Genomic DNA, 17,217 nt, shown 5'->3' on the forward strand with positions numbered 1-17,217 from the left:
TTCCCCTGCACATCGAGCAGCGATACTACATCATCCAAAACCAAAGACAGTAAAGGAGATGCTTTCGTTTTTGGGTTTGTCAGGTTATAGTAGGCAGTTTATCCCATCGTATGGTGAGTTGACACATCCACTGCGAACTTTGGTGAATGAGCAGGGGATGAGGAATCTGGGAGCTACACTTGATTGGACTGCACAGGCTGAGATGAGTTTTATTCTATTGAAGCAAGCGCTTACAACAGCTACAGATTTGGCGATTCCAAATTATAAACTACCTTTCTTTTTGGATGTTTCTGAAAAAGCACACACAATTGATGGTGTTCTTTTTCAGAAAAAAGGGGGTGGAAGATGTGTGCTCATGTATGTGAGTATCACACTAGACCCGACGGAAGACAGACACCCACGAGACATGCAGCGGGAGTAGCGAAGATTTTACAAAAGGTGGCACACATAGTAATAGGACATGGCCTGACGGTATTAACAACACATAGCATTGTAGCATTTGTGAGCTCGACAGCATTTACAATGACTTCGCTAAGGCAGACGAGACTAGAAAAGATCCTGAATGCTCCAAATGTTACATTTACCCATGAAGGCATTAACATGGCAGACAATATGGGAGAGGGAGAACCACACTGTTGTGAGAAGAGGGTAGTGAAGGATATTAAAATAAGACCTGACTTACAGGCTACACCCTTAAGAGAACCAGATGAAACTTGTTTACAGATGGGTGCTGTTACAGACACCCCACAGATGGATTGAAAGCTGCCTATGCGGTGGTACGAAAAACTACAGGAGGATTTGAAGAAATCATTACAGGGACAGTGAGAGGAAAGGAGTCAGCACAACTCGCAGAACTACAGGGAATGATAGCAGCATTAGAATGGGCAGAAGGGAAGGAGGTCAATATATATACAGACTCGGCATATGTGGTAGGGACAATACAGGTTGAACTTAGTCAATGGATTAGAAGTGGGTTTTTAACAGCAGCAATGACCCCAATTAAACACGAGAAGGACGTTAGGAAACTGGCTGAGGCCCTCCTGAAACCAAGGGCATTAGCAGTTCTTAAATGTAAAGGACATGATAGAACAGATACGATGGTGGCTCGGGGAAATCAGGAAGCAGACATGGCCGCTTAAAGGGCAGCAGGATACGGCCCTCAGTTTATTATGATACAGGCAGACAGAATAGCACATGACTTATTACCACCGTGTAGGGTAGAAGTAATAGTACAGGAACAAGCAAAGGCATCACCTCAGGAAAGGATGGTATGGGAGGAAAGGGGGGCAACCAAAGATCAAGGACTATGGAGATCGATAGACGGGAGGCCAGTTTTACTATCTGGACTCATGAAACCCCTCCTCGAGGAGGTGCATGGGCTAACACACTGTGGAAAGAAGCAGATGATAAGGTACTTGATACATTGGTGGCACCCCTTCCTGCTGGCGATGGTGGAGAACCATATTAGAGAGTGTGAGGTATGTATAACTTTCAATGTAAAGGCGACTGTAAAGCCACATGAAGGACAGTTCCCGTTACCTACGTTACCAGGGCAGGAAATCGTACTTGATCATACGGACATGATTAAGAGGGTAAGTGGCTATCGATACCTCTTAGTAGCAGTAGATGTGTTCACAGGGTGGCCGGAGGCAATCCCTGCCAAAAGAGAAGATGCAAGGACGGTATGTCAATTCATGATCAACCAGTATATTCCAAGACACGAATTTCCTAGAAAAATTAGGTCCGATAATGGAAGTCATTTTAAGAATAATGATCTACAGGAGGTAGAAGCGATGTTGGGATTGAAACATGCCTTTGGAACGGTGTACCATCCACAATCCCAAGGGAAAGTGGAGAGGATGAACCAACCAATAAAAGGTAAGATCGGGAAAGTACAGGCACGGACCAAACTAAATTGGGTGGATGCGTTGCCCCTGGCATTAATGTCAATAAGAAGTTTCGTAAGTTCTGTGACAGGATTTACTCCATATGAACTACAAATGGGGCACCAGTTTCCGGGACCGGGAGCCGGAATTCAGACTACGAAGAATGAGTTAAGTTCAATGGGATGCAAGCTTTATTATGATAAACTAACAGCTCTGGTGTCAGATTTTTCACAACAGGTCACAAGTCCCAACAGAAAAGGGGAAACACCGATACCTTCAGTCGCGGAGTGGGTTCTGCTAAAGGTCATCAAAAGAAAGTGGTCGGAGCCCAGGTGGACAGGGCCCTACAGAGTGGTGGAGAGGACACGCGGTTCGACTACAGGGAAAAGGCGAGACGTGATATCATTGGAGTCAGTGTGCAGCAACGGACCCACCAACACGGACACTGGAACAGATTCGAACGGAGGTGACTGGGACTCTGTGAAGAAACCACGGACTAAGAACACTTAACACGTCCCTTTTTAAAGAGACTATTGGACTACGGTGACTGTATATCAGTGGTTGACGGTATAATCAATTTATTGGCATCAAAACAATGAAGGGAGCTGGGATGAATACTATGTGGGGACTATGGGTACTGGTGTTCCGAGCCCTTGAAGGGGCTGGGGAAGAAAACCACTGTACGAAGTGTTTGTGGTCAGCCTGGGAGGCCCATAACGAACCGAAACAGTACTTTGCTGATTGGACTGACGTTCGTGAACACTGTGTTGGGGCCCCCACTGGACTGAAGTGTGTTCATAATGGCCAAGTTTGTGAGGTTAAGTTTAACAAGGGGTTGGAGATGCCGGTCCTTGCAAAAACTCCTCAGGTCTTGGTCCCATAAGTTAACTGGTGGTTGTTCTCATTTTCATGAGACCAAAAGGGAATTGTCGGACTCTGGCTTTACCTTACTCTTAATTTAGTTTATGTGTAGTCTGAGTCCAGCGTGTTCTTTGAATGAAGTGATAGGAGAAGGTATTCGGTTCAACAGTCAATTTATTACACGGCACAAGAATAAAACTTAACAGAGCTCTGGGTCAGTCGTTAGTTCATAAGTCACCTGCACAGTGAGCTATTCCCCAAGACTGACCCCTATTGTCCAGTTGGCTCAGTTTATATAGATCAACCTTATCATACAGAACAAAAGTTGGCTTCCTTTGCTAGATTTCATTATCATACAGAACAAAAGTTGTCTTCCTTTGCTAGATCTTTTTGCATAAGGGTTATCACAAGTCATCTCCTGTTTTGCAGATATCTGGGGTGTAGCACTCCCATCTTAATCCTCCAAGCCAGACTATCCTGTTGATTGGATCAGAAATTAATTCATCCCCAGATATTTCTAATCACCATTTTGTTCCTGTCTGGCCAATTTCTTTAACACCTCCTCATGCCTTAATCTTCCTCCTAGACTGGTTTTCCATTCCCTTTGTTTCTTGCAGGTCATTCTTTGTTCTGGACTGGCCTGTGTCTCCTGTGCTACTCACCACCTCCTTCAGTTTGAGCATTCCTCCTAAATCGTTTTATGCATTTCCTCTCCCTGTATTTTGGAGCAGACAATTTTGCTCAGCCAACTTTGCTCCATGCTGTGATTGCCACTTAATCACATTCCTCTTTTTCCCTGACCCATGCAGTACATATAAACTTATTAATTAATCATTTCTTCCATAATGTTTTAACCCCTAGATTCCAACAATTTCCTGGTTTATACCACCTTATGTACAGTATGCATAAAAAATAACTTCCTCGCAAATATTCTTTAAACGTTCCATTCTCACCTTAAACTTAATTTCCCTGCTATTTGATATTTTTTCCCTGGGGAAAAAAAAACTCTCTCCTATCAGTATTTCCCCTAATTCTACTGGGTTGCTCTCAGCTTTCTATGCTCCTGAGAAAACAATACAACTTTCCTCTCTTTTTGTGAATGGATTCCAAATACATGCAGCAGAATCTTTCTTATACCTTGCCAAAGACTTTGCTTTGAGACCTACGCACCACATTTCAAATATGGCCTCACAATTAAAAATAAATGTAACCCTCCATAATAATAATCTAACCCCTCCCATTAAACACGGTCACCAGGAAATAAAATGTAAAGAATCAAGTGTCAGCTCTTTGACATCGGATAGAAAATCCCCAGAGCACCCCCTGCCTAATAAACCATATATGGGCCCCATATCTTGCCAAATTCAATCCAGATTTCTTTAATGTAATATCTAATTTTCTCCAAACTCATGTAAGACATAACATCCTGTAACTGTAGTCTATGAGTTGGTGTTCTGCTGTCTTTCCATCTTATCTGGTCATCAATGAAGTAAAACTTACTATTCTATATTGAGTTGAATTCAAGGAAACCCTCTCTTCAAGAGAATAACCAAATGAAGTAATAAAAGGGCACATTTTTAATTTAATCTTAATATTTTGGATAGGGTTTTAAAGAATTGCTCCCAATATTCTTGTAGTTCTGAACACTCCCAGAACATATGAATCAGAAAGGCCTCAAAAATTTTACTTTTTGTCACAAAATGGACCAACATCACAACAAAAATGAGATCATCTAACTTTGTGCATATGTATTCTATGTACAACTTTAAACTGTATTAAACAATGTCATGCACAGAATGAAGTATTATTAATTAGATCAAGCGTGTTATCCTAATTTTCATCTGAAATTGATATATTCAATTTTTATTTCCATTCATTTTTGACTCCCGTCCCTGTACACATTCTTAGGTCCATGACATTGTTATAGATAATTGCTATTGATCCACCATGGAAAAACTTTAAATCAAAAAAAATCAAGAACATTGGTATCGGAAATTGAGAAAAATTAGAGAATTGAGACTGAACAAAATGCCTAATTTGTAGATATCTAAAATAAAAATGCCTTTTAGGAAGGTTGAATTTAACTGTTAAAATTGCCTTGATATATATATATATATATATATATATATATCTTTATATCTCTTTATTCCCAATACAACACATTGATAAAACCTGCATCCAAGATAGAAGGTTGAAAAAGATGATTCTTTAAAATAGGGCAAGCAAGAGAAACATTAATATAGACAAAAAAATTCCTAAATTGTGCCCATATTCTCAACCTAATTCTCATTATCTGATTGTCCATGAATTCCGAAAAGCAAAAAGGATAAGGAAAAGCCAAAAATTACCAAAATAGCTAATTTTTTTTAAAAACTCAGTTCCATTTTCATCCAAGGTGGTTGATAATCTGAAGCATCGAAAGGTAATAGCAGTAATAAGTTTCATATATTAACTGCCCAATAATAAAATTTAAAATTAGGAAGAGATAAGTCCTCAATCATTTTAGTCTTTTGAAGATAGGCCTTGTTTATACGGGGTTGTTTACCCTGCCATATATATGAAGAAACAATTAAATGTAATAAATTAAAGTAAATTTTAGGAATGAAAATTGGTAAAGATTGAAACATAGACAAAAATTAATGTTAAATGTTCATTTTAACAACATTAATATGCCCAATCATTGTCATGCACAAGAGGAACCATCCCAATAATAACTCATTAGTCTGGTTAGCTAATACTGAAAAATTATCTTTCAATAAGTTTTTATATTTTTTTATATTTGAATTTGAATTGACCTTTATTTTAAAAGAGATCTATAGCAATCTATGCCAATTTCCCTTTTAAAATAGTTAAAGACTAATTTAAAAAATGTTGATTGTTTTAAATTTGACCATATTGAAGTCCTAGGACATAAATAGAATAGTTTATTCTCCTTGATAAAAATTGGATTATATTTGAATTTCTCTAGAGTAGCAAACATATATATCCATGCCTGTTGATCAAATGCTTTTTCAGCATCCAATGAGATTTGTTGGAATGGAAGGTAAATATAAAATATTCAATAATCAATGTACATTATAATAAGAATACTGATTTTTAATAAAACCTCTCTGATCAGTATTAATGACATGATAAGATATTTTCTAATGTATGAGCAAGAACTTGAGAGAAAATCTTCATATTTACTATGAAATGAAATGAATCTATAAAAAGCACACATAGTTGTTTTTCCCCCTTTTTTTCAATACAAGAGATATCCTTGATTCATTCAAAGAAGGAATTTTCCCCTCTCTAAATGAACCATCCAACACAGAGCTTAAGTGAGGTATAAGGCACTTGGAGAAAGATTTATAGAATTGAACAGGATAGCCATCTGGTCCTGAGGCTATACCAGATCACAATGAAGAAATAGCTACAAATTTTTCTTCTTGAGAAATAGGTGCTTCGAGACTTATGCATTAATCTTGTGGAATAGTTGGTAAATTTAAATTACCTAACAGATCCACCACAGAATTAATATCATTATTGAATTCCAAATTACAGTTTTGAATAAAATTCCTTAAAAATCTAATTTATTTCAAAATGATCTGAAGTCAATATACCATCCTTCTTCCAAATCTTACTGAATTGCTTTCTAGCTGAATTTCCTTTTAACTGACCAGCCAATATTTTACATTTTTTTCTCTCCATGTATTGTAAAAATAGCTCCAACTCCTTAACAATTGCTGTTCAATAGGTTAAGTGATGAGAGGTCAAATTGAGATTTAAGTTCTATTCTTATTGTATGTAAATTTGGAATCTTATCTCGAGCCATTAATAAATCACTTTGTTTATTGGCCTTCTTCTTAATATTGGCAGGATATGAGATAATTTACTCTCTTAAATAGACCTTCATTGTCTCCCACACAATCACATTAGATATCATTGGAGAAGAGTTGGTAGTTAAAAAAATGTATTTGTTTCTCAATATAGCTTAAAAATTATTTTATCTGCAAGTAGTAAGGTATTAAATCTCCACTGCTGTTTTTTTAAATAGAGGATATATAAAAAAATACAAAGTTAAAATAACAGGAGATATAAACTATTTCTTGATACTCAAGTTTTAGTTAAAGGAATTAATTTATTATCAATTAAAAAATTAATCAATTCTAGAATAAGATTGATGTACATTTCAGAAGAAGGAGTATTCTCTAAGGGTTTAAAAAAAAAACACCTTATGTCTGAAATGCTAAAATTAGAAAAGAAAGATTGAATCACAACTGCAGATTTCGAGAGAGTAGCTGGTCTCAAGGAAGACAGATCTAAAACTGTATATAAACAGCAGTTAAAATCCCCACCCACAATCAATGAGCATAGATTTAAGTCAGGCAAAGCTGAAAAAATATCATCAAAAATGCCTGCTTTTTGACATTTGGAGCATAAACATTTGTCAATATAACCAACTTATTGCATAATTTATCTGAGAGAATAACAAAATGATCTTGTTTGTCTAAAATATTATTATGGAGTAAAAATGGAATACTTCGATCAATCACTTTAGCTTCGGAAGATGAAAACATTAAATATAAGTCTATCTAATCTGAGTTTCTAATATGTTTAAAAAAAACAATATCTGCTTCTAATTGATTAATTGTCCCATTCACACTTTTCATATTCCTCAAAATAAATTTAATAGGAGAAATCATCAGAATGGTTGATCACTTTTGATTGATATGGCTAGATGCCCCAGCAGCATCCACTGACTTTCCGAAAACCTCCACCCTTGACTCAATACTAAATAGGGAAAAAGCAAACCATAAAAGCTGGTCACTATGGTGACATAATTATCCCTGGAAAAAGAAACCCTTCCAAACTTCCCATAACTGATGATCAACACCAAGTTGCAATCTACTCTGAAAAAAAACCCAAATGATTCAGCTGGAGATGTTGTTCACTCCTTATAAGGAAGGAAAAAAAAACAAAAAGAAAAATATATTATAACAACATTTTACTGCAGCTGCGACAAGTCTTCCTAACTTTTTTTAAAATGTAAGCTTATTATATATCTGTCTGTACATATACAACCAAATGAAGCAACCTTTCTCCAGACCACATTGAATAAATATATAATACTATAAAATAAATATATATGGATGTTTTGCAACAGTTTGTTTGGTTACAGCATATTGTTCATAAATCTCACAGCCTGTGGGAAGAAGATATTTGAGCCAGGCAATCCTGATTTTGATGCTCCTCTTCCCCCTTCCTGATGGTAATGGGTCAAAGGTTCTGTGTGCTGGATGGTAGAGATCTTCAATAATTCTTTGAGACCTGTTTAAGCAATGCTCCAGGAGAATCAGTATTTATTGTCATGAACCAGTCATGAAATTTGGTGTTTTCTGGTTGTATCATAGTGCAATCATTGATATTTTAACCATCTTACAAAATTACTATTAATAAAAATTTAAATAATAGCGCACAAAATATAAGGGAGTGTCTTTGGTTCATTGATTATTCAGGAATCTGATGGGAGCAATGTCATCAATAGAGGAGAGTGAAACCCAAGTGATTTTCTTGGCTATTTTAATGATCCTCTGTATTGATTCCCGTCTGATGCTCTGTAGATACCATACCTCACAATGATAGAGCCAGACAGGAGACTCTCAATTGTGCTCCTGTAAAATAATGTCAACAAGGGAGAGACATTGAATTTTAGATTCAATGTCCTGACAGATGAAGTCAAAAATGGTTTATGCTTTCTTTCACATCCTATGCAATTGAGTTGCCACTTCCAGGGATCTAAATACTTGCACACAAAGGTCTCTCTTCACGTCAATGTTCCTTAGGGTGTTTTTGATTTTACTCTTATATTTGACTTCAAAATTATATCTCCTCAATTTGCCTGAAATAAACTCTATCCACTGCTTCTCTGTCCAAATTTCCAACTGACACACAAGGTTGTATGTAACATTTGCCAAATTGGCTCACTATCCACAACTCCATGAATTTTCTCATCACCTTCAGTGTGACCAATCCGACTACATATGTTTTCATCCATGATTCATATACAGCAGCATTTCCCAACCTTTTACTTTCCACTCACATCCCACTTTAAGTATTCCCTATGCCATAAGTGTTCTGTGATTAGTAAGTGATTGCTTAAGGTGGAATAATCTTTATCCTCCCATACTCACACAACTCGACCCAATTAAATTTTAGGTAGTTCTTCTTCAGAAAACTCCTCCTTTAGCATACCCTCCCCTACCTCGAGTTTAAATTCCATATGGAATCAAGGATCAAAAACAAAGGCTGACAAGTCCTGAACATGAAAGAACATTGAAACGATGACCTGGAAAAGCAGGACAGAGTGTCAGACATGCTGGAAGATACAATTTATTCTACATTGAATGAAAACAAAAATGAAAATCTTGTTTTAGAAGTTGATTCAACTTCAAGAAACTCAGCAGATTGTCTATATGTCATAAAACAAATTTGTTCACTTTTCATTGTCAGAAACTTTCGTTTAAAGCAGAAGTGGGCAATAATGATTTTAAAGCAATGATGCATATTTTTACATGATGCTTGACTGTCCACTGAATGGCCTGGTATGTTAGCTGAAATCTCAAAACCCTTCATTTCCTTCCTTGACCAATTAGGGATAGACAATGGATTGTGAACAGTTTCATCAACAGTGATTACAACTAATATTTAAGCCATTTGAGAGACTCAACTAAAGGGAAAATATAAATTTTAAGCAATTTTCTTGCAATCCCTATAGTTTCCAGGGTCAAACTTTGTTCAATTATCTCAATGCCTATGATGCCCTCAACAAAGTAAAATAACTGAAGGGATTTGAAATATCGGCAAACTAAAAATTAATGCCAAGCTGTGTAAATGAATAGCCAGAGAACCAAATTCTTTGCATATTTCTGGTTGAAAGTGAGGTAAACAGGTTGGAAAGTTTCAGAGAAAAATCCAGACTCTTGGGCCTTGAGAGTAAAAGGCAAAGCCAGCATTTGTGGAGTTATTAAAGTCAAAAGCAACCCAGGATAAAAGTTCAAATCATTCCTCTATCTGTTATCATTTGCAGAAAAATGCTAGAAACTAGTATTAAGAAAATGTTCATCGGCTGCTTGGAAAATAATAACAGTATTAGGAATAATCAACATTGATTTAGGAAAGTTTTCTGAGACTCTAACCAGCAAAATAGAAAAATGGCTAAAGCAGTCTATTTGGATAATCATAAAGCATAGCATACAAAAGATTAAAGACAATTAGAACAGACTAAGAGGTAATAGAAGGAATAACTGGGTCATTTTCAGACAGGAAGGCTGCAAGCAGTTGGTGACCCAAGGATTGGTGCAGGTAACACAGTTGTTCGTAACTTACAACAATGATTCAGATGAGATGACAATGTAATATATTCAACCCTGCAAGTGATAAAATAGGGTGGAAGTCTGCTTTGTGATGGGGGTTGTAAAAAGACATCAGGGATATGGACTGGGGAAGAAAATGAGGAAGGAAATAGCTGATGGAATAAAAAAATTGAAAAAAAAGTGAGATCATCCATTTGGCTAGAATATGTGGATTTGTTTTATAGATTAGAGCTTGAAAGCTGTTAGCCTTCAGAATGATCTAAAAGTTAACATGCAGGTAACATGGAGAGAAACAGCAAATTTGATTTGAGTACGAGTCAAGATAACACTAACAGTACCTTCCATGGGCTTAAATTGAAGATGGTTAACTGTGTACAGGTCTCCTCTCCATCCCCAAGGAAGGACATATTGGCAATAAACTGCAATAAATGTTTACCAGGTGGATTAGATTGTTCAATGAGGGGATTTTAGAAGCAATACCTTTGGTCTCCAGGATTGAGATGAAGAAAATGTGAATTAATTTAAATATGCATATTTCTTCAGAGACTTGACATCTTCTTTGATTCCAAGGATAATAAAGAGGGTATATGTCAGGATTCACAGCATCTCAAAAAGTGCCTTATCCTGTTTAGAAAACTGAGATAGAGTGGGCCAAGATCAAGGGCTAAACATGTTAGTACTAATCTTTCAAGAATCACCAAAATCAGAAATGGTTCCAGAGGACTGGAAAATTGCAAACGTCATTCCACTCTTTACCAGAGAGAGACAAACAGCAGTAAATTATCGGACGGCTTGCCTAACTTCAGTAGTCAAGAAGATTCTAGAATCTACTATGAAGTATGAGATTTTGTGGCACTTGAAAGCACATGAAAAAATAAGCCAAAGTCAGCGTGATTTCCTTCAGGGGCATCTTGTTTGACAAATCTGTTGGAGTTCTTTGATTTGAACAAGTAACAAGCAGAAGAGAGAGTTGTGGATGTTATTTAATTAGATTTTCAGAAGCCTTTGACAAGGTGCCACCCACAAAGCAACTAAATAAGAGGGGAAAGGTAACAGCACGGATAGAAGATCGAATGGTTGGTGGAATGAAGAGTGGGAACAAAATGGCTATTTTCTGACTGCTATCAGCAACTAGTGGTGTTCCGCAGGGGTCAGTATTGGGTCTGCTACTCTTCGTACTGAATGTAAATGACTTAAATTATGGAATTGATGGCTTTGTGCCCAAGTTTGTGGATGAGATGAAGATAAGTTTAGGGTCAGGTAGTGTTGGGGAAGCAAAGAGACTTGGACAGATTGGGAAAACAAGCAATGAAGTGTCAGATGGAATACAGTGTGGGGAAGTGTACAGTGATGTAGAAGGAATAAAGACAAAGACTATATTCTGAGAGGAAAAAAAAATCAGAAAGTGGAGGTCCAAAGGGACTTGGGTGTCCCAGTGAAGGATTCCCTGAAGATGGAGGCAGCAGTAAGGAATGCAAATGCAATGTAAGCATTGATTTTGAAAGGACTAGAATATATAAGGAAATATGTCATGCTAAGGCTTGAAAACTCATTGGTCAGACCACATTTGGAGTATTGTGAGCAGTGTTGGGCCTTATAACTAAGGAAGGATGTGTTTGGTATTTGAGAGGGTCCTGAGGAGGTTCACAAGATTGATCCCAGGGATGAGAGGGTTAATCTACAAGGATTGTTTGGTGGTTCTGGGTCTAGACTCGCAAGAGCTTAGAAAGATGAGTGGATGGATCTCATTGAAACAAATCAAATATTGAAAGGATTTTAACATTTTTTTTTAAATTTAGACATTCAGCACAGTAACAGGCCCTCCCAGCCCATAATTCCATGCCATCCAAATGCCCCAATTCACAAAAAAAACCCATATGTTTTGAAGGAAATCGGATCACCTGCCGAAAACCCACATAGACACAAGGACAATATACAAACTTATTACAGACAGTGCTGGATCCAAACAAACTCATTACAGACAGCACTGGATTCAAACCCAGGTCACTGCTTCTGCAATAGTGTTGCACTAACTGTTATGCTCACCGTGCTGCCTTTTTGATAAATTGTCCAGAGAGCACAGCCTCAGAGTAAAAGATGACCATTTAGAAGAGATTGGAGTAGAAAATCCATTGCCACAGGCGGCTGTGGAGCCCAAGTGGCATGGTTGGCATAGCATTTAAAGGCAACACTATTATAGCACCAATGATCTGGTTATGAATCAATGCCGTCTACAATGAGTTTGTATGTTCTCCCCATCACCAACGTGCATTCTCCCTGGTTGCTCTGATTTCTCTCCATCTACAGGATTGGTATGTTCATTGGCTGTAAATGGGTGGCATGGGTTTCAGTGGCTGGAATTGGCTTCTACCATGTTGTAAATAAATTTAATATTTATATTCAAAGCATAGGTGTCAAAAGTTATGAGATAAAGCCAGGAAAACGAGGTTCAAAAGAAGAATACATAGCCAATATTTGAATGGTGGAGCAGACTTGATGGACCATATAGTCTAATTCTGCTCCTATCTGTTATGGTTTAAGGAGAGATCTGAAAATAAGGGTGAGAATGTTAAGATTGAAAGCTGCCGAAATGAGAATGTAGGTGAAGCATTTTGGACACATGCAAAAAAAAGTTTTAAATGACATTAAGTTGACTGGAAATTTTGGGAGTGCATTGCATTTGTCAATTCCAAAGCAAGTATGAACAATTAGAGTTTTGTAACTGGATGAACTCAGACCTAACGTGACTTTATGATGATAGAAACGTTTTGCAGAATTTTAACTTATTTAGCAGCGTTAAATACGACTCTGAAATTCCGAAATATCATTCACACTCTGACCATAGTCACGGAGAGGGTTGCATTTGATAGCTAAAGAAGTGAAGTTCGTGTTTGGGGATTGATATGAAAATTTGCTTCTTCCCATTCTTCTCTGTAAAAAAGAATTTCAGATGCGCTAAATGTTGTTTGATAAGATCAATAGAATGATGACATAACGAACAGATACATCTGAGAAGACTTTTTCTAAAATAAAGAAAATGCAAGCTGTAAATATACTGCTTCTTGGGGCTTTTATATTATCTACATTTGTCATCTTATTTTGAGCTTAATTGTGGATTTTTTTATGCATTATATTTCTCCTCTACAATTACAAAGCACAATGAGCAGAAAATTAGTTCCTCTCAACAGCAGGTTAATATTTATGTTTCATGCAAGAGTTCATGGCATTCAAACACACAGTTGAAAATGTTGATCAAAACATGCAGTGCACCTGCTTGCTATGCAAGTTGCTTTTCATTATTTTACCTTTGTAGTTTATTTTGAAACCAATTGATCCAATGCTTTCATCTGTTTGCAGATGTAACCACATCTGATTGCTCTTGCTTACGATGAGGTCTGGAACAAAGCTACCTGTCAGCCTGAAGCCAATAAGAAAAGAAAACAAAGAATCTGTTCAGTTAAATGCCAGTTTACAACTGCTCCATTGCTAATGTCGTATTTTATTTCCAACAAAGATTTGAGAAACCAAATGCAATCCATTTTATCACCATTCAATCTGTCTTCAACATAAATGTCGGATAACAGCATCATGATGTGACTGAGATTGCTGTTGAATCACAGCACAATGTAGCTGAGTACAGGTTGCAGCATGTTTGAAGATAGGTTTTGTAACTATAATAATTAAAATTTATCAAACTAATGGAATATATCAAAATTCATAATATTTTTGAGACCTTGAATATCCTTCTCCAATGAAGCTCCTTATTTCTAGTCCATTAAAAGCAACATAAATATATATTTTACAATTTATTTTCTATACCTCTGTGCAAAGAATCAAATGTTATGCACAAGCTCAGATGCTAAGAAATCAGAGATTTATTTCTCCCCCTTTTACCCTTTTAGAGATCTTGTTATTTTCTGGCTTGACTTCAAACTGTCAGCAACCCACAAAGCCTTTGAGAGCATCAGACAACTTGGTTCACCCATGCCTTTCATTCTTCCTTGATCTTTCAGTAAGGTTAATAATAAATCTTCCGATGCTGCTTGACCAGCTCAGTATTGGCAACATATGTTTTTCCTCCCAGTGGGGTAATTAGTATCCTTAAATCACAAGGAAATGAAATCAGGCAGTTGTTGCATTTTATGCCACTTAGGACCTCATAGTTTTGAACTGTGAATGTTGTAATAGATCATTTTTATCATTCAGAAAATAAATGAAGGAATTTCAACTGTCTTTATTTTGGGTAATTTAGTTGATATAGATCAGTGGTTTTCAAGCTGCCCCTCTAAACTGACATTCCACTCTAACCAATCTCTGTGCCTTAAGTGCAATGTGATTAGTAAGGGATTGTTTCAGGTGGTATGTGAGTGGAAAGAAACAGATTTGAAAAACCACTGTTTTAATTGACCCTAATTGGCTCATTGTGTGCACGGTTTCATAACTCCAAAGGAAATGGCCCAATGACAATTTTCTCAAGCAAAATATTTCAGTGACAATTGGGTCTAGAGCAGTGATTTTCAACCTTCCCTTCCCACTCACTTACTACTTTAAGCAATCCCTTACTACTCACGGAGCATTTGTGGCACAGGGATTATTTAAGGTGGAATGTGAGTTTAGGAGGCAGTTTGAAAACCACTGATATCGATGGTCTTTTGGTGAGTGCATATTTAATGGTTCTTGGTTCTGTCCAAGATCTTAAGCTTCACAAGCTGATGAATGCAGCTCAGAATATCACACAAACTTTCCTGTCCTCCATCATCTCCATCTACACCTCTGCTGCTCAGGAAAGGTTGCCAACGACTGAAGAACCAGCCCAACTTGAAATCCCTCACTTCTCCTTCATCACATAGGGGAGAAGGCTCAAGAGTATAAAATCACGCACCAATAAGCTCTGAGGCATTTTCTTCCATGCAGCTATCAGTTATTGAACGATCCCCACCACCTCTTAGTGCCCTTGATTTATAGTTTGATTTTTTTCATTGTAAGTTGATGCTCTATCTCTCTGCTTTTGCCATGCTACAATATACAGCTCACAGAAGAACCCTTTTCTCTGTATCAGGCATAATATAATCATAATACTTGATTATTAAAATATTTTATAGGTTTCATTCAAAGGATAATAAAGAGGGTTAAGGTAATCAATCTGTGAATGGTAAATATTAAAGACATTTATACATTGAACATATCAACCCAAGAGTGCCCCGGAAGGCCTTACAGATGACGAACAGAAACACGATAGTCAGCCAATTTACGGACACACAGATTTGTGACAAATGACTAAATTGTGTCTTTTATCTCAGAGGGGGAATAATTTTAGCTGAGACACTTCCCCTCTATTTCCAAGTAGTATAATGAAATCTTCTGAATTCAGAGTAAAGGGAAGATTTGACTGAGTTTAGGATTGCAGTCAAAAACCATATGTATCTATCTCTGATGTCACCGCTTTCATCACAGAAGTAAAATGAAATTTTAAACACTAAATACGACTTCTTCAAATCCATTCTTTCTGGGTACATCTTACTCAAAATGCTCATGTTTCTGGGGGAAAGTGCTCAATTCAGCAGCGGAATTAATATTAGAGGGGGGCATTAGTGTGTTAGAGGGGGGGCATGGTGCAAGGCTCATAAACTCGCTCAGCCAGGGGAAGGGAATGGAGGGTGCTGTTACCAAAATCTGCCCCTCCGATGTAGGTACCAAAAGCCCTGCTTTTATGATGTCAAGTATCATAAGTGCTAATGACACGACACATGCTAGTGACGTGGCCTGGGGTGGGTTCAGAGTTGTTAGCATGCATCAAACTAATTTCCAGTGACACGATACTAGTGACAAGGCCTGGTGGAGACTCCCTCGCGTGTCAAGCTAGATGCTAGTGACACTTTACCTTAGTGATGTGGAGGGGGTGGGGGCAGGTCTAGTGAGCAATGGCCGTGACCAATTGGGGGGGGTACAGCACCTCACTTGGGAGGGGCAATTTCCATCGTGCCCCCCTTGGCGCCGGTCCTGGTTCAATTACAGCCTTCTAACTCCAGGGCTTGTGTCTATTATCAAATCAATAACTCAAGTAAATTCAGTAATTTGTGCATTTTGATTTGTCTTGCATCTCAAAGCCCTGATGTTACATTTAAAAGAGCAGTAATGGTTATGCTTTAATAATGATTCTAACATTAACAACATCCCTTCTTTAAATACCTGTTGCCAATGCCAAATACCTGAGTAATGTTACCAAAGCAAATGTTTTATGATATTATTCAACATGATACCAGATATCTATTTACATGCCAGGAGAATAAAAATAAAAAAAAGCTTAAATCACAGGTGGTCTCCAAAAGAAATACCTGAATGTCAGTTTTGTTATAGTCATGAAGGAGAGGGAAGGTCAATGCATAGAGTTCTGAGGACAAATTAGTTCAAATTGACCAGGTTTCTGAATTTGAAAACAAGGTAAATGGTATTCAAGCACCAAAAATACACAAACCCTCAACAGATCAGGCAATATCAATGGAGAGACAAAGAAGGGTTAATATTTCAGGTGCATAAATCTGAAAACCAAGTTGATACCGGAGGCCAATAGATGGAATTTATTGAAAGCTTCAGGATGAAGGGGGAAACTAAAATCAGAGCTGTCCATATACTGTACCAGTGCAACAAAGGGGACTACAGTAGTATGAGAGTGGTACAGGCAAAAGTTAATTGGAAATGTAGCATGGAGGTTGGCAGAGTTTTTGTGAGAAATTGAGTTTCTGTGAGAAATGGAGTGTCTGTGAGAAATGGAGTTTCTGTGAGAAATGGAGTTTCTGTGAGAAATGGAGTTTCTGTGAGAAATGGAGTTTCTGTGAGAAATGGAGTTTCTGTGAGAAATGGAGTTTCTGTGAGAAATAAGGAAGGTTCAGGATGGGTATTGACCAAAAAAAAACTTAAATGGCTGACAAAAATTCAAAGCCAAAGGAAAAGCAAAATAAAGGATATAAAAGGAAGTAAAATTAAAAAAAAAATAAATAGGGGGGACAGGAGTGATGAAGGCAACCAAGAAGGTCATTAGGAAGGAAAAGATGAACTTTGTAAGAAAGCTAGTAAATATTATCAAAAAAGTTAAAGATTTTTGAAGTATGATAATA

General features: G+C 37.2%; 1 protein-coding gene across 4 annotated transcripts in view; it reads right to left on the minus strand.

Annotated features, from left to right (window-relative positions):
* csmd3b (CUB and Sushi multiple domains 3b) overlaps positions 1-17,217 on the minus strand; it is a 927,060-nt gene that overhangs the window by 619,895 nt on the left and 289,948 nt on the right. For all 4 annotated transcript variants that reach the window (XM_069920534.1, XM_069920535.1, XM_069920537.1 and 1 more), the window contains one exon: positions 13,408-13,520. In XM_069920534.1, the coding sequence (XP_069776635.1) occupies positions 13,408-13,520 (113 nt within the window). The remainder of the gene's footprint in view (positions 1-13,407; positions 13,521-17,217) is intronic.

The sequence above is a fragment of the Narcine bancroftii genome, chromosome 2, assembly GCF_036971445.1.
Source record: "Narcine bancroftii isolate sNarBan1 chromosome 2, sNarBan1.hap1, whole genome shotgun sequence".
NCBI lineage: Eukaryota > Metazoa > Chordata > Chondrichthyes > Torpediniformes > Narcinidae > Narcine > Narcine bancroftii.